Source organism: Embiotoca jacksoni, unplaced genomic scaffold (genome assembly GCF_022577435.1).
Source record: "Embiotoca jacksoni isolate LCO1_2020_lvr unplaced genomic scaffold, fEmbJac1.0.p SCAF_14, whole genome shotgun sequence".
NCBI lineage: Eukaryota > Metazoa > Chordata > Actinopteri > Embiotocidae > Embiotoca > Embiotoca jacksoni.
The window spans coordinates 2,462,437-2,485,214 of NW_027185274.1; the positions used below are offsets into that span (position 1 = coordinate 2,462,437).

The following is a 22,778-nucleotide window of genomic DNA, read 5'->3' on the forward strand; positions in this document are numbered from 1 at the left end:
GGCCACTAAAAGATTCCTTCCTGACACGCTTCCATTGGAAGAGATCCATCCCACAGTTCTGTACTAACATATCTACCACAATTTACCTGAAGTTCATGTGAGGCTTCAGCTATGTGACTTAATCAAATCAAGTAGGTGTCCTCTTAACATGTCTGTACAATATGCCCTCCACTCTGTATCTCCTTGGACGCTGATTCGCACAGAGGGACAGTAACACAAAGAGGGAATCTTGTACTAAAACGGCTTTGGAAGATATCTGATTTATCTAGAAGATTTATACTGTCTATAGACAAATAACAGGATATATTGTTGCCGCCTGTCTCTTACATTGACCAGTATTATTACATGATATAAACACTGCCTTAACCCCTCTATATTAATAGAAACATTTAATATTATTTAACAAATTTAGGAGTCTCTACAGAAAATCTATATTTCAGATTTGCTTTTCAGCACTGTATATAAGTATTAAATCTAAACCTACAACAACCCCCCACTTGTTTTTTGGGAGTGTGCTGAAAAACACAGATGACCTTTCATAGTGCAGTTTGCATGTGTTTATTCATTTCACCACTGCCACAATTTAATAATCCTTCAGGAGTCAAGCTTTCCATTCCCACAGTGTATTATTTTTCATTGTGCTTCCAATCGGCCTCCAATTATGGTTTTCTTTCTTCAACGTTACACTATTATAGAGTTCATTTATGTATTAGTTTTTTGGTCCCTGTGACGTTTTCCAAATTATTTTGGATGCCTACCATGCTGATCGCCATCCTTCCCTCTTGGTTTCTTTTGGTGACGGGAGCTTCTGAGCTTGGATGGATATGAGTTGGGATTGGGAATGACAGGACCATTTTACCTTCCCGTAAAAGTGCTGTCTCCAGAATGAATCCCGTCCTGAGGGCTGAAGCTGTCGCTGACAGTGCACCAATGATGGGGATGATGAATGGCAACAGTATCGGCAGCACAGGGTGTACGTTCTCTGTGTGTGTGTGTGTGTGTGTGTGTGTGTGTGTGTGTGTGTGTGTGTGTGTGTGTGTGTGTGTGTGTGTGTGTGTGTGTGAAACTATTGTCTAAAAGTGAGCAGGGAGGCATGTATCCACAGGTTTTCAGTCTGTGCATGCCAGTGCCTGCAAGCATCTGCTCCAGTGTGCTTTATGGCAGGATGTCAGCCACCGTTCACACACTGATCCTGATTGCAGGTCCCATTATAATATAAGAGGATACCCACTCACATGGAAGCCATCAAATCATGGCCAGGCAGAACAATTGGCTCAAACAAGGAGACTGACGTTGATGGATCTATTACGATCCAAACTGGAGGCGAATGTAGAGAAAAAAATTGCCTCGGATTCCAAACTTTAAAAAGGATGTCATTTGTTTTTCCTGGCTGTACTTTGGAGAGAGGAGTGTAACTCAAGCTCTGGCTGCAGCAGACAGACACGGGCACACAGGGAATGTATGTTCTCTCCGGCTCAGACGCCCTGTTGACGGAACTCCTGGGAACTCAGAAAACAAGACCGCGGACGTCCAGTCAGGAACAACCGCTTGCCCAGAACGTTGATTGATCTTGGCCGAGTACATCGCAGCTCTCCATTGATGACGGTGTTGGGTGTTTACAGTCGTGTTTAACCGAGGACGGGGGAAAGGACGACAAAACTGCTGCAAAATACTCCTTTACTGATGAGGTTTTACATTTTATTTGGTGTTCTTGGAAACAGCTGGTTGCAGCGTTTGCGTGAAATGCCTGTTACTTGGAGCAATTTGGCAGGTCAAAAGTCTTACAATTCAGTAGAGTTTTAGGATTACTGGCTGTTTGTATAACTCATGTTGTTGTTGTTGGCTTGAAATGTTGTGTCGCCCATTGATTTGTAAAATGCTGTTCTGAAGGCTCAAGTTTCAGCAATTTGGCTTTCACCATCTTAGTTTTTATGGAACTCAAAGTGACCATATTTGGATGAGGTGGTGAGGAGCCAGGAGTGGATCTGAATGAGAACCCCATTAGACTATGCCCGCCCTACCATACCGGAAACCTGACTGCAGCCCAGGCCTGTCAATCAAACCAGACACGCCTCCAAACATTCCTCTCTTTGAGGCCTTATATCTAATTAGTTATGGAATTATTTCCAGAAGGATTACCTTCCACTGATCAGAAGGAGTGAACTGAGCTAATAAAACTATCATGACTTGTGGAAAAAATGTTATTGAGTTGGTATTTCATGAGAGCAGTTGATGCTTTTTGAATGGGAGTCTAATAGAGCCAACACCTAGTGGCTCACAGGGGTATTGCATTTGAAAGCACTTCTGTATTGGCTTCTCTTTTCAGACCTCGAGGCTACATCGTTTATATATTGTTTATATAAAGTCTCTGATTAGAACACATGCATGAACGATGCAAAACTGCGTGTATTCTACCTTTAAATCTCTTCTACGGAGCGTTCTTAAGAAAAGGACAGACAAACAGAGTAATGATCATAGCAATTAGCTTGAATGTTATGTTTGGGGTTCCCTCTTGCTATAGTGCTATCGTCTTGATTCACCATGACGGTTGTTAATTTTAAGAGAATTTCTTATAAACATAACACTTGAACTGATGACAAGTTTCAGAACAGGAAGTAATTCATTACCTCAGAGACTCCAGATGTAAAACATGAGTAGATACACTAGATAAATACACTGCTCTACATCTGTTGTATCTGATGGTGACGGTACATTCTTATTACAGATAGTATAACAAATCGGTGGAGGAGCAGAACTGACCTCAGGTTTGATCGACAGCGTCCTGGAAACTTAAGAAAACCACATATCTTTCATTACATTTTAATTCTAATGTTTCTTCCTTCTATTCTTCCTAAATGTTAATAAAATAACCATTTGGTGATGTCAGAGAATGAAATCTAAACTCCTGCCATCAAGTTGTCCTGCTTAATGACTTCAGAGCCTTCTACACGCACAGATATTAAACAGATGACTAAAGTAATTGAGTCACCTCTATCATCTCATGGTGGGTATGATCATGTCGCTGAGCCCTTCTCCCAAACAATCAGTGGTGTGGTCCGAGTGAAGTGTGTCACCCCTGACTGACCTGAAAGTGGCCCGAGATAATAACAGCACCATGGCGACAGCACTGTGGTCCAGAAAGGGAAAAAAAATATACTTTGTCAAAGTGCTGTGTCCTTGTGAAAACCACTCTTTTTTTTTTTTTTTCTTTGTTATGATGTGTTGTCTGATTTGGACCAGACGAGGAAACAGTGGATGGGGAAGACGTGAGGCAGGGAGGATGAGAGGACAGAGAGCTGGAGAGTGAGGGAGGAGAGCTGGGAGAAAAATATGGGAGCTATCAACACTCACCTCAGCAGAAAAAACAGAGCCATTATGAAAGCGAAGAGCAGAGAGGAGGGGAAAGACTGACAGGCACAGACAGACAGAGAGTGTAGGTTAAAATGACGGAGAGACAAGCAGGCAGGAGAACAGAGAGAACGAGGGGGTGCAAAGTGGACAGCTGCGATGAAACAAGAGACTATAAAGAGACAGAGGGAGAGACAGGCAGACAGACAGACATCACACCCGTCTGGATTCATCCTCGACGGCTTACATGGCAACAGGTAAGAGAAGGAGACCAGGAAAAAAATTGAAAAAACAAATGAGCTGATAGTGCCGAGGTGTCTCTGGGAGAGGGGAGGGCTGCCAAGCTGCATGTTTGCCACTGCTGGCTGTCAGGCTGGTGGCTCAGCAGTCGTCACTGTGCTCGTCTCTTAAAATGGAGGATCGCACCACGAGGACCACTTCACTGTCCAAACACTGGTGTCCGCACCGCGGGCACAAAGACAAAATGAGCAACGAGTAGGCATCCAATAAAAGGAATACATTATGATGCTATTAGGTGATGCTGAACACATCGTGCCATTATAGTTTTGGAAGTAATATTATGACACCACTTCAGACATTACATACACACTGTTACAGTCAGTGTGTGTGTGTGCACTCCGCATAGTGGTGACAGGATGTCCATTAAGTACCACAAAGGTGTTCCTTATAACTTTAGAGCTTGTATACAAGTCATCCAATTGGAACCTATTGCATTATAGGTGTTATGTGGTCACCCAATGTGGGTAGAGCAGTCTAGGGATGGGCACTTTAAGCAAAATTACTACTCAGTATTCTCTGTAACTATTATAGATTGTATATGAAAGTGGACATAGCTTCAGGGTCTGACAAGTGATGCCAAAGTGAAAGTGCCTTAAAGTGCAATACCACTGAGGGCCGCTAGGGGCTGGCACCAAAAAGTCTCCAGCTCCAATAGATTTCCATTCAACTTGTCTCATGAAATACAAAGTCAGTAAATTTTTTTCCACAAGTCATAATGATGTCATTCGCAAAAGTCACTCCATCGGTCCATCAGAAAATAATCCCGTCATGAATTAAATATTAGGCCTGAAAAAGTGTTGTGTTGTGTGAGCGTGTTTGTTTGATTGACAGGCCTGTGGTGCAGTCGGGTTGCCACTATAGGTGGGCGGGTGCAGTGTCCTCGGGTTCCCGATCAGATTCGTCGCTCCTCTCCAGCTTGTCCAACTGTGGTCACTTATGGCTCCAAAATGGCGACAGCTGAAATGCCGAGCTTCAGATCGTCAGTTCACTAACCGATGGTTGGTTGCCGCTTAGTAACTATTTGTCTATCATTCGAAGAACGTTTCTTTGTCTTGTGTCAAACCTATCCAGTGACTGTTGATCTGAGGATGAACTGTCTGCTTGGTGCTTTGCTCTCAAATCGTTGTGGTAGACTTATGCTAGCTTTTCTGGGCAGAATTTGCACTGCACCTCATTTTTGTTTATTTTTTCGAAGGAGTTCCACAGAACTTTTTGGATGCTGTAGTTGTCTTTTCATGTTTCTGCTGTCTGTACTGAAACATCTCATCTCAAAGAGCCACACACGTTTTTTTTACACGTTTTTTCTCCTTCATGTTCTTTTGTTGCTTGATGATGGTTGGCAAACAGCTTTTACGTGCATTACCGCCACATTCAGGCTTTACTAGAAACAAGAAAAATATATATTTTGTCAAGACAAGACAATAGTTGTACAAACTTATTTGATTATTTTATGAGGTAATGGCCCATCTGGAGTAGGTCTGAGTGTCGCAAGTCTAAAACTTGTCATAAATGTGTTGCGAGTAGAAATAAAGCTTGTAGTCAATTTGTCCTTGAACCATATAACCAAATTATTATTATTTTTTTTTCTTTCTTCTATTGCTGCTTTTTTTTCCCCACCATATCTGCTTGTTCAATGATTGAAATAACTGACAGTGCTTCAAGCTGCTGACACTGTTTGTGTTCTCTCTGTTTAGGTCGACCTCATTTTGAATAGCGACAGTCTGGCTGTGATCTGGTCCCGTTCCAATCAAGTCTCTCTTTATTGAAACTTTGTTTATGCACGTCGGGTTCAGGTTTGTTTTTCACAGGTCTGTTTGGATGGGCTGGGTTATTTCAGTCGCACTATATTCAACCATTCTTTAATAGCTTTTCCTTCAGTTTCCCCCACATTTGTTGAGTAGTGCTGGATAGGTCTTGGCTGATGTTGCGCAGGGTTTTATTCAAAATGTAATTCTAAAAATGGGACTTCGGGCTCCTTCACAGTGACGGGAAAATGACAAACTTGATCTTCTCAGTAGTGTCAATTTTCCTCAACTGCTTTTTAATTCCTTCTCACTAAAAAGACCAGTATGATTTGATATTTTCCAAAACCATTTGATCTGTTTCCACCTTTACTCTGAACACTTTAACACTCACATGGCCTGAATACAGGTCCAGTATTCTGTACCTGCCATATTCTGGATGGCAGAAGCCCATTCTGAATCAGATTTGACAAACTTAACATAGTTTAAAAACACAAAGCCTCACTATTCAAATAGTGTAAACCATTTAAAGGTGCCAGTACCACATCAACAACAGTTATTTGCTCTGTAGTGAAAGTGCTACGCAGCTTCTCTTTCCTTTCATCTGTAGGAGCACATGGGATACTTGTTTAATTGCTATCCTTCACGCTAATGCACAGATTTTTATTGAAACTCTGTTTAAGCTTAAAGAGACTTTCAAATACAATCGAATACCTACTTAACTAATTGTTTACTTAAGATACATGGTTAAAATGTTATTTTATAAAAATTTTAAGCAGCCAAACAAATATAGGTGTTTAGCTCTGCTTTCATCTTAAATAAATTCAAATGCATGTTGTAAACAGATACAGATATTGAGTTTGAACAGACATGAAGGAACACAAGTGGTTGTTTGGTGGGACGATGAACTTTCTGATCTTACCCAGAGATGACAGACCTGAGGAGAAATGTTGTGTCTTTGCACTTGTATTTTTTCATAGTTATGTATGTGAGTGTACTTAGTGTGTGTGCACGCATGTGTGTGAGTGTGTGACCTATCCCAGAGAACTGTTTTCACAGGGGAAATATGGGGCAGGAGGCAGCAGCTGGTGGGTCTCTATCCATGTGTATGTACGTGTGCGTGTGTGTGTGTGTGTGTGTATCTGAGTGCATGTGTGGTCGCCCCTTAATGATTATTATGGTTTAACTCCCATTTCACGGATAGAGTCATTACACTCCAGATTTTTCCATTCTCCTGGCAATGGAAAGGAAAACATATTCCCTTCTGTCGCTTATTGCTGAGACCTGGTCTTTTGCTCTCACACTCTGAGACATCAAAATCACACAATCGCACCGAGACACCCACCCGCAAACACACACACATACACACACACACACGCATGCCCTATGCACACACTGGCAACATATGACGAGCCAATATTTGGGTTTGCCCGGTACCTCATACGGCGGTGGGTTGCAGGGTGAGGGTGTGTATATGAGAGCGACTAATCTTAATAAAGACCGCAGACACGTACACAAACATTCACATGGCTTGCTGTGAGTTACCACGGAAACCAACCGCCAATTGGGCCCTCCTGTATTTAGGGACAATCAATCACCGTGACAGGCGGCTCCAAGCACCTTGCGGGATATTTGGGTGGGTGGGGTCAAAGAGAAATACAAGGGGTTTCCTGATGGAGGGCGGGTCACTTGTGGCATGTGCTTAATCACTGTGACCTTTGACATCTTAAGGGAAGGCCACTTTCTAGACACAGTCCGACGACATTGATCACAGCGTATTGCACAAATCATAAAACGGCTGAGTTTGAGCGCAGGGGTCAGAGTGGTCAGTGGGGGCATGTTTAGGCATGACCCTACCTGTGCTCTTTGGAGCGCCAAACAGGAGTTCAGATTCCTCCTACAGATGAACCCTAGTTAGAGGTGAAAGGTCAAACTCGAGGTGAGAGGAGATTTTAAAACATCTTATTAGATCTTTTGGAGACGTGGCTCCTGCACATCTGTTTGGGTTTTCTACCGGCTCGTTTTGGACATGGTTACTGGGAATAGGTATCTGGATGGAGGATTTCAAAAGAGCAAAAAAAAAAAAAAAATGCAGATCAGATTTCTTTGGAGACTTTATATCAATCTGAAACATTTTAACTGAAGCTTTATGTGTCAAACAAGCTTGGTTATCTCTTGGGAATTCAATAAATTATGTTACAGTCTGTATTCAATAGACAGCACAAACTAACACCGAAGGGCTGACAGCATTACAGTTTACATTGTAAATTCAGTATAATGTATAAATCCACAGCTGTATTTCCACCAGTGCAACAACAAAGTCAGACTACACTCATCACTTTGTTCCCCTTTCATCCACTTTTTTATATTTCAGTTCTTGTAGGTTTTTTTTTTGTTCTTTCAGATTATTGTTTTGGTTCAACAGAAACAATTTTGAATTTACCAGATATGTACAGTAGACAACATGTACGCCCATGTGTTTTGAGCCCAAATGTTTTGAGTCTAAGTAGCAACCCACCGTGACAACACACAGTGGTTTGTGAACTGTTGCTTTGAAACCTCAATTCTGGCATTTTGGCTGTCGCCATCTTGGTTTTGTGGAGCCAGAAGTGACCATACTTGAACGAACTGGGGAGGAACAAAGGAAGTATCTGACTGAGAACCTGAGGACAGAATGTCCCGTCCATCTATACAGTACCTGAAACCTGACTGCAGCCCAGGGATGTCCATCAAACCAGACACGCTACGTAGCTCTCTTCAAGGTCTAATATATAATCAATTATTTCATATTATATTATATTATTTTCAACAAGATCACCAGAACACTGATCAGAAGGAGTGAATTTAGGTAATAACATTAAAATGACTTGTGGAAAATAATGTATTGAGTTTGTATTTCATGAGAGAAGTTGTTGCTTTTTGAACGGGAGTCTGTTGGAACCATACGTTTTCTTGGAGCCAGCCCCTAGTGGCTCTTAGTGGTATTGCACATTGAGGCACTTCCGTATTTGCCTCACTTTACAGACCCGTACGCAACGTTCATCTTTATAGACAGTCTACGTTTGCACTCTAACCACCAGGATTTAAGGCTTTTAATATGAAAATCTAGTGGAATAAACGTGAAAGATTGAATTACTTGATGAATGAAAACAGCATTTAAATCAGTGAAGCAGTGTGGCCAGTATGACATGACTCCCTCGTTTTACTGGTAAAATTCCAATATACATAATACTGATATGAAGTATATAGATAAAGATGTCAGTTTGCATTAAGTGAGAAGCAGGTAAAATCAGTCATAAAAGTTTATTCATAATATAATCCTGCTCCAACTCACACTCAGTACTCTGATATATGTTGATGCAGCTAGTTTCTTTTCAGTATGCTGATGTTTCTGTGCATTAAGGGTGATTCTTTCAATATTTAAATACATGTTGCGTAATAAGATTTGTCATTCAGATATCTGTGTGAGCAACAAGCCAATTATCTCATATTCTGATATGTGTCGATGCAGAAAGGTGGCTGTTGTAATATTATGTTTCAGTGCAGCACAAATGCCTTTACATTGTCCTAATATCTACTAGAAAAAAGACAACAATCTACCCATTGCTATATGTGATCTGTTTGAAGTAACATGAAGATATTCATATTCTGATATGTGTCGGTACAAACAGGGCCTGTCACGAGTACCTGCAATAAAGTGACTGCAGAATTTAAATTTTATGCCTCACATTTAAAAATATTGAAAAATGGATATTACATAATATACCTCCTCATATCATAATGGTCTAATTTGCTGTCCATAAAATGGACTTATGATTTATTATATGATCATTCTAGTATTAGTCAGTGCTAATAAAATGCATGTAAGATTTATGTGTACAATGATGGTTGTAAACTGTGACTTCAAATGCCCTCTGATAATCCCCATGATGCACTATAGATAAATGTCCAACATACCGTAGATGTGTATCATGTGGTGTTCACTCTGCGGTGTGTCAGCCAACAACAGTGCAGCTAATTGACTGACCTGACTCCTCCCCATTACCTTCACCCCTCCTCTTTCAGTGTGATCCAGGGGAAATGGTATTACAGAGCAGAGGTTGTGTTGACAGAGACCGAGACAGCTCCGAGCACAAGGCCGACCTTTCACCTTTCACCCCCCTGCAACCTCCCTGAAACCTGGAAACACAGGAAGAAAGCAAGGTCGCCCAGATGAGAGTGTCTGTCAGCGCGCGGAGGGAATTGAAAGCAGGTTCAGAGTAAGGGAGAAAAAAATAAAGAGAATCTGGGAATGGGGGGGAAAAAATCTGCAGAAGGAGGAACAGCGAGGGTGATGACATTTGCGCGGAGATATAAAAAGGAGGACATTTTTCAATTGAAAAGCGTGCTGAATGAATCAGGCTCGTCAACCAGTTGGCCACCAGCTCCTCTGAGGAATCCGATGAACCGCTTTCGTTTTTGTTCGAGATTTAACAGAAGGACAGTCATAATAGAGACAGCCGGTTGACTTCATGCGCATTGATCTTGCTATTACACAGATGACAGCAAAAATGAGGCGGGAAGGAGAGATCTGGGTTTGATATACTAGCCACCACTCGCCCCTCTCTGGTTCATATCAAAGTCTGAGACGGTAATGGGGAAAGCAACACTGTCTGTTTTCTTTTGGGTGGTTCAGTCCGTCTGGGACTCCGCTACCAGTCCCCCTTTTTTTCTTTCACTCAAACTTTGTTTCAGACGTTTTTTTTTCTTTACGCTCCGAGCAAGTGACGTGCCCTCGACGACATCAGCTGCAGCCGTTATTTTAAATGCTTTCAAACATTTGCTTGTTCCGTCTGCCTTTGATGTCCTGCTTTATAAAGCGTCCCGTGTTAAATCATTTGTCCCGCTGCTAAGTCTTACCTCATGCCAACTGGAATTTAGTACTGAATGCCCTCGGCCTGTGTGTTTTCATACATACCTTTATTAACTACCTTGTATTTGTATTGTGCGCTGCTGCATGTGCAAGGTCGTGCGGGTCGCGAATGGTCGTGATTTTCCAGACATAAACAGCCGTGCATGTATTGTATAGAAAACAGTTACATGGAGCGCATCTGTTTCTACTAGGCTGCATGATGCTGTGCAGACCTCAGTGAGCAGGAATGCTTTAGTGTCTTCGGGAGGCCAGTCTATAGTGGGCACTTTCCCTCTTCTCCCCATATATGCCCCCGCTGTATACATACTGTAAGCTCATGTGTGTGTTTACAGTATCGAGGTTTGCTGCAGCGCTGTGATTAGATTTCCTGTTTACGCTGTGTGCTACGGGAAAAGAAAGTGCACTCCTTCAATTTCATGCCCCTGATGTAGAGGTTGGGGGTGGAAGGGGCATGGGGTGGGGTGGGGTGGGGTGGGGTGGGGTGGTGGGGTGTACCAACGGGGCTTGAAAGGGAAAAACAAACAGCATGGCGGACACGGATATGCAGCCACCAGAATCAGAGTCACTGAAGGGACAATATCGAGAATCATTCGTTGACCTGTGTTTGTTTTCATTCTTGTTTTTTGTTCAGTAACACCCCCCTCCCCCTCCTCATCTTATCATTATAAATTCATAACCCCATTTAACCAACCTCAGGAAACGTCCTTGCTCGCTAACGTCTGACCTCCATTTCTCAACTCCGTCCCCAGCTGTGCACATCGAGTGACCCCGTTCTCACGTCCAAAACTTTCCGAGCTAATAACGCTGTAACACCGCCACAGCAACAGAAGTGTCTTTCACTCAGTTTCCAAAAGCGATCTATGCCATCACGTCTTGTGGTTTCCCCCTGTGGTTTCAACCTCCACGCCCTCCCAATGAACAAAACATAACATCGAATGATCAGCATGGAGAGGAGAGGTAGCCCAGAGGGGGCTGTAAGGGGGGGGGGGGGGGGGGGGGTAAATCACCTCGTTGACAGCTGCCCTTTTACTGTAGGTGTGGATGTGGGACGTAGCCTCCTTGACCTCGCGGGTGAGGCTGCTCGGGTGGAGATGCTCCGTCAGAGCTGGGGGTAATTGTCCTGTTTGTCTGCAGTCTACATGTTTTCCTCCCCGCTCATCAGAGGAAAGAAACGACAAGCGCCGTGACCCCTAACCCTGCAGAGGTCGGGTCCCAGCGGGGATGAAGGCGGAGCGGAGGGGAGGTCGTGCTGCAAACATGTGGTCGGCTCGTTTGGGGCAAGCGAAACGTTTTTTCTTTAATTGGCCGTGCAATCTGCCACAGCTGGGATGGATTACGGGGGAGAATTCTTCCCTTGAAAGGGAACGGGGAGACTGGTATTCAGCGGACTGTGAACTGGGACGATGATTAGGACAAGGAGAGCCAGAAGTAGCCAAATCAGCACCAGGACTTTGCTACAATTGACTTGTATTGACCGGCCTCTTGAATCCAAACATGAAAAAATGGAAAAACCTTAACAAGCACAAAGCGGCTGGACAATGCGGTGGACTGATGTTGCTGCCCTCCTCGCCAACATGCAAAAAACAATCATGCTCTCAAAACTCGCCGCAAGTCATATAATAAAACTGCTTAAAGAGAACATCTTACTTTGGTGTATTTCCTGTTTGAAACTTAATGTTGGGTGAAATATAACAGCAGGAGGGATTCTTGGATGTGTAAAACAACAGGACTTCAGTCAGAAAGAGGCAGTTTTATTTGATGGCTGAGATGCAGCGGTGGACTTGTTCAGAATTCCTGATGCTTTTGTTTTCATTTTTAAGTAAACTTAATTAGATTTGGATGTAAAATAGAATAAAGTGTCATTTAAAAAAGATAAAAGGCTACCAGAATAACAGAAATGACAGCACAGACCTCAGAAAGGGAAACCTGCTTGTCTTTATCATAACTTCTTTTACAAGGATCCAGCTGACAGACTAATATATAACATCAGCGCTTTATTCGGAACATTTGTACACATGCTTAGTCATCCAATGACATAATCAGCCAAACACATGGTACCGATGCAGTGTATAAAACCCTGCTGATACAGAGTTTCAGTTGAGCTCTGTATCCCCCCTGCCCTCCGTCCCCCTCCCCACACACACACACACACACACACACACACACACACACACACACTCACACACACACACACACACACACACACACACACACACACACACACACACACACACACACACACACACACACACACACACAAACAAACACACAGCTAAACCTAACGGAGTGCATCCATGAGGTGAGAACACGTCTGACAGGGCGATAGTCTCGTTTGAGATGAACTGCACCTCACCTGGCGGCAGCAGCAGGGGGCGGAGACGGACAGCTGCAGTCAGGTCGGACAGTTTTCAGCATTCAGTCCGAGAACCCGAAATGTTATCAGACCCACATATCAGTTAATATACAGTCTCCAGTTCTTTAAATTATGACCTGGGAACCTATTAAAATGCTGTACAGATGACCTTTGTTTATGTTAAAAACCTCCATTTTATGTGAATTCGCATGTTTGTTTCTGTAAATAAATCGGCTGACTACAGAATTAAACTGGAACATGAATGAATTGTCAAATACAGGCAAAAACATACAACACAATCACAGATTTCAGTATTGAAGATGGTCACGCCTGTATTCTGCACTAGAATTCTCACATCCCATTTACCAGACGTTTTTAATATTGTTAAATACTTCTGGTATATTGTGGTATATACATTCCGATTGATCTGTAATTGGAATCTTTTCAACCTCTCTGAATGATGAACATCTCCATCAATCAACAACATTTACTCTGTTTGCACAATAAACCTCCAGAATCTATCTAATTCTGCGTAGACGAAAGATTTCTTTCAGATTGCTGAGCCAACATCTAAACCAATCAGCTGTTAGATCAGGTGAGAGCCAGGCGTTTCCCATCATGCCCTGAGGCCGTGCAGTCTGGAGTGTAGCTCCAAACTGCTGCGTCCTTGACCTCGCGTTGTTATCATCGACAACTTTAAATGACGTCAGAGGAAGTCGGGCTCAAACTCCGACAGAAATCTAACCAGCATGCGTTGTGTGCAAATTTGATCTCAAAATAGCCTAATCTCCCGTTTTAAGCAATATATGACAAAAGGGCAACTCGGGACAATGTCCGAAGAAACAGGTCCAGAGTTCACATGAGAAAACCCCGACAGAAAAACAGAACAGCATGCGGACGTGTTGAAGTAAAGAAAACGTTACTTAGCCAACTTTTACATGTCCGTGTAAATCTGTTCCTAATCCAAGCAGGACTTCACGCAAGATGGTCTTCCGCCAGCTACTTCCTCTGTACTGTCATACAGAACCGCTATCAACATTTCCTCCAAGGTTTTCTTGGCGGCGTGTGTACTTGAGATGTAAGTAAATGCAAATTAATTGCAGTAACATCTTGAGGCCATTTGGATGGGGTCAGAGGGTGAGAACAGAGATGGCGGGATGACAGAGGAAAGGAGGAGAGAGAGAAAGATGTTTGCGTGTGGAACAGAGAAGGAGAAAAAAACTGGGAGACATATGAAGTTGGCACGGAAAGGAGTCACGGATGCAGACAGACAGAGGAAGGGAGAACGGGATTTAGGAAGTATATTGAGGAAAAGGTGCAGATGTGGCTGGATATCGACAGCAGGGTTGGAATTGCTGGGAGACGTCATCTGGAGAACGTCTTCATTTAATGTACTGGACACGCAGATATGCCCGTCTCCACACAGCTGTGTTCCTTACTGTGATATTGACGAGCAGCTGGCTGCTTCTCGCCAACCCTCTCCCCCCTCCCCCCTCCCCCCGATCCCGCTTCGTCACAACCGCATTGACCGCCGCTTTCCTTTGACCGGCATGTTCAAAACGCTCTGCTTTAAAAGAGGCGAATGTTTACGCAAAGCATACCACAGTTTATCAAGGTATTCGCCCTCGCCGTGTCCTCTCCTTTATTGCATCGCCTGTCGAGTGTGCATGCGTGACATTCCCAGCTGTCTGCCTATATCCCTCTGACAGTGAAATGTGTGTGTGTCTGAGTGTGTCGTCCGGGCCGTGCGAGCTTTATAATTTCCTGTGTCTGTTTGCCAATCCATGCACCGCTGTGCTAATCTACCCTTTATGTGCTTCTTCGGCTTTGCAGGTGTATCAACAGCAATGTGTCAAATCTGTTTACTTCCTTTGCCATTGTGTATGAGAGAGAGCTCAATGCCTCAATAAATTGCGGGGATGACTGAGAATGAGAGCTGACAGGTCTTTGGGTATGTGTGTGTGTGTGTGTGTGTGTGTGTGTGTGTGTGTGTGTGTGTGTGTGTGTGTGTGTGTGTGTGTGTGTGTGTGTGTGTGTGTGTATGTGTGTGTGTGTGTGTGTGTGTGACTGGCAAGCTCCTCTCTATTACCCAGATTGATTAAGGAAGTGCTCAAGCTCCCACTTAGCCATCACCGCTGACACCGAAGTGACCGTCTCATAACGGACAGAGAAAGATAAGCGCAGTGAGGGAGAGGGAAAGAAGTGTGGAGTAGGGCGGAACGAGAGATGTTTCAGCTAATCAGTATGTCTAAGAGGACTGCCTTACTTTGTCTGAGAGCCATTTTAGCCAGACAAAAAGTTTGATAGATGTGTTTATCGATGTGTGTGCAAGTGCCTATCCTCCCTTTTTCACTTTCTCCTCCATCAAGTCATCCGTTCAACCCTGAATCTCATCAAAGGCCCCTTCACTAAGCCCCTTTAAGGAAATTTTACCTCCAATTTGGTAATGTAGGAATATAATAGGTCCCTGGCTATTATCCTGCTCCCTCCTTGTTCTCCCCATTGCTCCGTCCCTATCCCTACCCCAGCAGTGGCCTCATTGGACTTTAGCATTCTTAATCCTGACAACTTTCATTAAAACTAGTCGGATAATCCACAGATTTCCGAGGGAAATTCCTGAGGATGGGCTCTTTTTTTTTTTTTCCCTTCCCACTCTCGTTGCTTTCCTCCTGACTCCCACCTCCTCACTATTGGGGTCTAACGTTTCGCTTGACTCTGCAGGAGCAGTGTCATTTACATAGTTTTCCCTAATCTTCCGTAAATCCCCGGTTGGAAAGAAAGTTAAAGCCTGACGGGATGCTTCCCTGGGAGTGAAAACGGCAGACAGAAAGGTACTGGCGGCAAAGAAAATATTTCAGTTGGGATTTGATTACTCCCAGCCACTTATGGGCGAAAATAAGCAAGGATCCCGCGGTGAAACTATCCAAATAAAGTGAAGGGAGCATCAATGTTTTGAGAGCACACATATAGGGAAGATTCTTGCCTGAGAGCTCTGTGCCTTTGTATATTTGAATGACTCCACTGCAGCTTTTTCACGTTTATTGAAGAGGATTGTGGTAAGCCAATTCAAACCTGTTAGCGAAGGAGATCCTTCGACCTCCATTAGGCTTGTCAATATTATTGTGGTCAAGTTCAGGTGTTAGATATCATGAGTGTCTCAGTACCGTGAAGCTGTGGGGTCGTGGTTCATAGTCTTGGAAATGATGGTCAGGAACATGTGTTTCTCACAGAAGCTCCAAGCTAAGTAAAGGTCAGGATTTGGGATGATTCCCACCTGGACAGGCCGGCACCTGCAAGAACACGTCGCAGGATATGTCAAACTAAGCACGTAAAAAGCAAAATTCCAACATGGTCATTTTTTTCGCTGCTTCAATTATGTCACACTACAAGTCCCATTTGTTGTTTATGTCTGTTTTCCAGAACAATACGTCAAATCAAGTTGTGATTTGATGCTGCTATCAGCAGGATAAAGTCATTTGTCTGTGCCTTTGAATACCGTTATGAATCACTGTTGACAGAGAAATCTTTTTCATTGTGTGGTTAGGATAGTTAACAACAATAGTTAGGATAATAATCCCATTATTAAGGTCAAAGAGCTGACACTGGGAAACAGGAAGTGAACAGTGGACTTAAATGTAAAAGATGTTTTGTTGACCCATCTATCAACCTCTTTCTCCCTTAACTTTCTCTTCTGTTCCCAACAGTCCACCACTGAAACCACTAGTGCTGTCACTTGGTTTAGAGAAGATTGTCACCAATATACACCCCACTGTCCACGTTCCCAGTGTGGATGTGCATCCAGTCTCCAACAAAGTAGGTATGTTGTCACAGTCACTTCTCAAATTTGCACTTCCCAGTTCCTATTCTTTTGCTGTCTGTGTAGTGTGTCTGGGGTATTTTGAGGTGTCCCTTGACAGCACACAGTGTAACTGTGACATGTTGTACTTTAGCACTCTACGAACATACTGATAAAAAATACAGTGGTCTGATGCATAACTATCTAAAATTATCTCACTTTTATTTTAAATCAGGAACAATCTGATCAAAAGGAAATATTATATTATGAATCTTACCAAGCAGGCTATGCCATCTTTTAGTGCTTGCCAGTTTTGAATACTACTAACACCAAGTTCCAGAACCTTTTAGAACCCATATACGATCTGACATATGGCCTTGTTTGAAATGTTGCTTATCTGCCCCAACACCCAAAAAAGGCTAGTTTCATTGTCCAGCACTGCTTTCGAGGTTCTGACAATGGAAATGGCTGAACAAATGTACGACATGAAACAAAATGTGAAGTATTGGACCCCACTGCAAATGCAAGGGCACTAATGGATGTGCACCAGCCAGAATTGCCCTGCATGTACCGCACCCACCTGCACGCTAAAATGGTGAGAGCATGGTGAGAGGACAGCGGCAGGTCACAGTGTAGCTCCTTGGGAAAAGGCTCGGTGCTGTATGCAGGAGAGTGACCTTCCGCAAGTGGATGAAAAAAATGAGTCTATCATTAAATGACAGGGATGTGAAAAAGTGCCAAGCATGCTTATTACCTGGGCTTTCCCTACATGTATTAGCTGTCAACATGTCTGAAAGGCTCAAGGCCCCAGTTCTTGGAGGAAGTATTACTTTGAATTGAACCAAAAATAACTGTTTCTTCACAGTTCCAGATGTTTCAGACATCACAAATAACACATGTCTAAGTCTCACCCCTTTTGGTTTTAGGCTCAGACATCTTTCCTGTCTCTGTTTGTTACTTCTTCCACTGATGTGAAATACTGGGCATGTTTTGGCACATATTTTTAAGAATCTGTTTGGCTCAGCATTGATGTACTTGGCAAAGAAGTGTCCATTTCCCAGACTGCACCCCATGTCAACACCACTGACCCCCTTTCACCTCTCTGCCATCAGGTTTTCCTCTGTCTTTTAGGAAAACCATCTCTTCTTTTTTTTAGCTTTTGGTTGCTACCATGAATTTGACCTTTTGTAAAGAATTAACATGCCTCAAATGTACTTAAATGACACAGCGGCTGGCAGTGATGTGAATTATGTTTTGCTTTGGAAAAACTGCACCGTCCTGTGAAAACATGCAGCTGTTGAACGTACACACACGCACGCACACGCACGCGCACACACACGCACACACACACACACGCACACACACACACACACACGCACACACGCACACACACGCACACACTCAATTCCAAATTCATGACACTCTCCTCTCCTTGACAGCCAGACAGAGAGGTTTAGATTTTATACCACATGCTGGTAATTTTTCAATATCATAAAACTCATTTTTATTCCTCTCTCTCATTCTCTCATTTTTAAGCCAATCCCACGCAGTGCTAAAATGTCCAAGGGTGCTTATAAATAATGAAACCGTCCGAGGTTTAAGTGTAAACACTCTTCAGTGTGAGCCAAGTGTGTGTCTGTTTGCAAATTAAGCTCCATAGTTCAGTTGGGAAGTTTTTCTTTTGGTAATGGGTCTCCATTATTCTTTCTCCCGTATTTCACCACTTCAAGAGATTGAACCAAAAACATGACATCATCCACCTGTTGGCTTTTCTCCACCACCTGCATCTAAAATTTAAGGAGATGCTCATGTCTCAGTATTGGCAGTCGTTACCAATTTCTCTGTCCACAGGTGTAATTTCTGCCTGGAGTTAAACGGCTGGTACACATTGTATCTCTAGCAGTTTATCAAATGTTTGTCCATCATACTTACAGTTGAAGTTTTACTGACTAAAATCTCCCTTTCGAGTCCAGCAGCTAAAATCCTCATGAGTGAATATACTTCTTAGTGCATGAATATACAAACGTATATACTCATCTGGATCACTTTGAATTGTTACATTGTGCTATCAACAGTGAGTTTTACATGCAGCAGCAAGAAAACTATTTTTTGCCACAGGTTTCACCTCTCAGGCTGAATTCAAACAGCCCTCTGACAGGTGCAGGTTTTGGGGCTGGTGTATGCAGCCGAGTCAGGACTGAATAAGTAGTCCTACTGCCTCCACATATTTTTTGGGGGAATATTTTTTTAATTTTGATTGACAACCAATAATATTTTTTTTAAATCAAACTGGACATTTGTTTAAAGATAGGGGAAAAGATAAAGGATTTTCCTTTTTCTGGTAATGACGTAAATACAGCAACCAATACGTAGAGTCAAATTAATCAGTTTGTTGGGATAGTACACTTTTGTCCTATAAAAAAGGACAAAGTTATACTTGCAGTTTCAAGTTTGTGGTTTTACTTTAAACCATCATTAAGGCTGGGTAGAGGTAAATGTGAAACATACTAGGTGTACCAGCAACAATAAGAAATAGGCGAACAGTGTAACACCCAAACCTGCTTGTGAAGATGGATTTAAAGTAAAACTGAGAGCTTGAAGTACAACATATGCCCCAGTGCTTGTTTAAAGGAGCTTCGAGTCCTGGGTGAAAATGCTCTGTGAAGACCACTGCACATTGATAATAGTGATGCAAGTTTCTTCTCTCCAGTAAATCAGTGTCTGCGTTGCATTCTCTAGGAGAACATCCAAGACAATTCCTTGGGCCCCACTTGTTAGGCTAGAAACTCTGGGCTTGAACCTGGATCACAAACAGAGCTCTCTGGGCTTTAAACACGTCATAACTGCAGAGCATACATTTGTCATCCTGTAGCACTGTGTAACCTCCTGGAACGCTACACAATGTAAATCACATATCATGACCATTAATGGTACAAGTATTCAAACACAGACATCATACATGTACGACAGATGGGCACAGCAGAGAGGACAGGAAAGGTTCATGGGCTCTAATGGTATCTATTAAAGAGTAAATGGGGTGCATCTTTTTCAATAGGGGGCTCACTTTCTTTTTTCGTATTTACTTACGCTCTTGAACCTTTCTCTGCTGAACATGCTCGGAGGCCCTGTACAGCCCCCATCCGTCGTCCTCCCAGCTGCTAGTCCCTCTAAGTAGAGCCAAAAAACACAGAGGGGTCAAGCATCATCGTACGCGTGGATGACCCCCAATGTAAATAAAGTGGCGCAGAGGGGACATCTGATATGAAAATTTTCTGTTGATCTTTACAATGGCACAATAGGTAACTAGTGAATGGAGTAGAAGCGGCAAGATTTCAAAGCAAGATGGGGGAAATACAATAGAAGCAATAAAAAAGAAACAGCAGTTTGGAGTAAGTAAGAGTTCATCTTAAATATTTACTTTATATATATATAAACGATAGATATCAACAAGTAGTAGCATTTCAGTAGTACTTTCTAAAGCCAAAGAAATTACACTCCATAAATGAACCTTCCTAAATCTATAAATGTAAAAGGAATTTGTCAAGCGTTGCAGCCATCATTGTGTTTACTGTTCCATTCATCATAACAAGGTAGAATATGCTACTTCTTCTAATGTTTGACTTATATATTACGAGATGGGATGTGGCTAGCTGGTTAGCATGCTAAGTTCAGTACCTGTGCAACACATTATATATGTCCTTAACATAACATCCGAACTGATATTGTCACAACAATCAATCAAAATTTAAAGGCTTTTTATGAACATTTCTCATGTCTTCATGTAAGTTGAAGTGACAAAGTCATAGGACTACATCTTCTAAATCTGATATCGATCAGTGTCTGAAGCTGTACTCCCTCTAGATTTATCTGAGCCAACAGTCTGCCACTTTATTGGCTCTCACTAAAGAAAAGTGCTTTTGCCCACAAACCTGTCATTTTTACAAAGGTGAATAAAATGAAGCATCTCTGAATCACTTCTTTACAGTTGGACAAATAAAAGAAGAATCAATTCAAAGAAACGTTTTCTGTTGATTAAATATTGGCTGGTATTTTTGAACTGCAAACGTTACTGAAAGATATTGCAGTGGTTACATCGTCGAGCTTATGGAGTAAAAGTCAAAAGCGCAGCCTCAGTGACGCTCATATATTCGACTCCATTTCCAGTGATATATAGGGTGTTCCATATAAAACACAGACTTGCGGCATGCTGTGGTAATACCTCTCCCTTCTTTTTCTTTCTTCTCATCCCTCCTTCTCATTCTCACGTTCTCTTCTTGACAGCAGGTCGGTGTTCTGCTGACAGAGCCCATTTTGGGCTCCCATAGAGATAATGTTAATGGGAGACAGACTGCTCCCCTCTCCTCTTTTCTCCTTTGCTCCCTCCTTCACCCCTCCCTCCTGTCTCTCCTCATGGATCCCACAGGAAAGCCTGGAGCAGCAGGGAAAGAAGGAGGAGGTGCGATGGATTGTCTCTTTCACCATTATCAGAGGTGGTCTGTGCGCTCTAATGACAACTTTGGTGCTGACATTACAGTAGAACGCAGCTACACAAGATAACTCACATGCACACACTTCAATACACACAAATATGCTGCCTTCAGGAGCACCTTGTGAACTCTTACATCCAAGTTTAGAAGCTGTTAATGTGGCCTTATTGTCTTGCTCTAAGTGCTTAGGGAAATAGAAACAAACAGATCCTGGGACAGTTTCCTTGGTGGCTTTTGTTACTTATGATAAAAATCAGACGAATAATGTGTACTCCATAATCCTTTAATAGTAGATAGTAAAATGATAATCACGCTAGTAATACAGATTATATAATATTGTAAAAAATGCATATCTTGTAACCAGTTTTTATTGGTTTTGTCTATACGTAGCTATAGAGAGGGGTGCTGAAGATGCTGCAACAGCTGTGGGTAGACTAGTGCTAAAGTGCTATCAGATTTTCGTTATCTGTTGCCGCACACATTTTTCTTTTATTATTGCGTCCAGTCATATTTTGTCCTTATGTATCTGTTGTGGCAGCGATGTTTTGACCAGATCCAGACTAGCACTCCAAAATACTAATGTTAAAATGCAAGAGCACAACACCCATGCACCCCCTACTAAAATTCCTCAAGCATTGTGTTTGGACGACTTAAAAATCACAAACAAATGTTAAAAGTCGTTCATGTGCAAATGACCACTAACGCTATGTAGACTGCAAGGTTTCCATCCTGCTTCTCAAACAGGGCTTTCTACAGTGGAAAAAAAAAATGCATTGGTTAAATACTTAAAATTACCAATTATTTATGGCTTCCTGACTCGGGACCTTTTGTAGTTATACATGTGACTGTTGTTCCTGAGAGGGTGGGAGCAGCATGACAACCCCACTGAATTACTAAAGGTTGGGACCTGCTATCCCAGACTGCACATACAGTAGATAAACTTGCACCGATGTTGTAAAGAAAAAGTCACTTTTGCTTGTTTTTGTTTCCATGTGAACAACAGTTGGATTAAACAATCAGCTGTGTGTGGGTTTCTTTAAACCAAAAGTATGACCCTAACCTTAGTGAGGCAATTTGAGTTCCCTACACCCAGCCAAACCTCAAGCACAGAGGTGGAGGATGAGACAGTTTTGAAAGACACTGACCTACATTCTAACTGAAAAGTGAGGCCAATGCGGAAGTGGCTTAAAGTGTAATATCACTGAGGGCCGCTAGGATTTGGCACCAAAAAGCTTTTTGCTCCACAGACTCCCATTCAGCTTCTCTCATGAAATGCAAAGTCAAACCATTTTCAGTCATAATAGTGTCTTTTGCGAGATTCACTTCTTCCGATCAGTTTTCTGGAAGTCCTTCTGAAAGTAGTTCCATAACTAATTAGATGACTCACTTAAAAAGTGGTATATTTGGTGGCGTATCTGGTTTGATTGACAGGTCTGGGGTGCAATCAGGTTTCCGCTATAGGTGGGTGGGCATAGTGTCCTCTGGTTGTCAGTCAGCTCCTCCTCTCGCTCCTCCTAAACTAGTCCAAATATGGTCACCTCTGGCTCCAAAAAGACTAGATGGCAACAGCCAAAATGCGAGACTCGAGGCTCTAGATCGATAGTTCACTAACCAAATGGTGATGTCCTGGTTGGTTGAAAGTTCATGTTTGGATTGTCTTCAAACACAATAGAATGAGGTGCGATGAGCCAAATGGTTTAAGGGGCCATACCTTGCATTGCTCGAAGTCCTCAGAGTCCATGTTGCATAGCTAAGTCAGGGGTAAATGAGTGGGGAGCTCACCAATACAAAAGCATCGCTGAAAGACAAACTTAAAGTCTATTTAGAACACTTTAGTCTT

At 42.6% G+C, this 22,778-nt stretch overlaps 1 protein-coding gene across 1 annotated transcript in view; it reads left to right on the plus strand.

The window, feature by feature from the left end:
* The window catches only part of LOC138196877 (uncharacterized), a 138,106-nt gene that overhangs the window by 102,775 nt on the left and 12,553 nt on the right, over window positions 1-22,778 (plus strand). Inside the window, exon 4 of the mRNA XM_069147268.1 lies at window positions 16,360-16,468. Within this exon, the coding sequence (XP_069003369.1) occupies window positions 16,360-16,468 (109 nt within the window). The remainder of the gene's footprint in view (window positions 1-16,359; window positions 16,469-22,778) is intronic.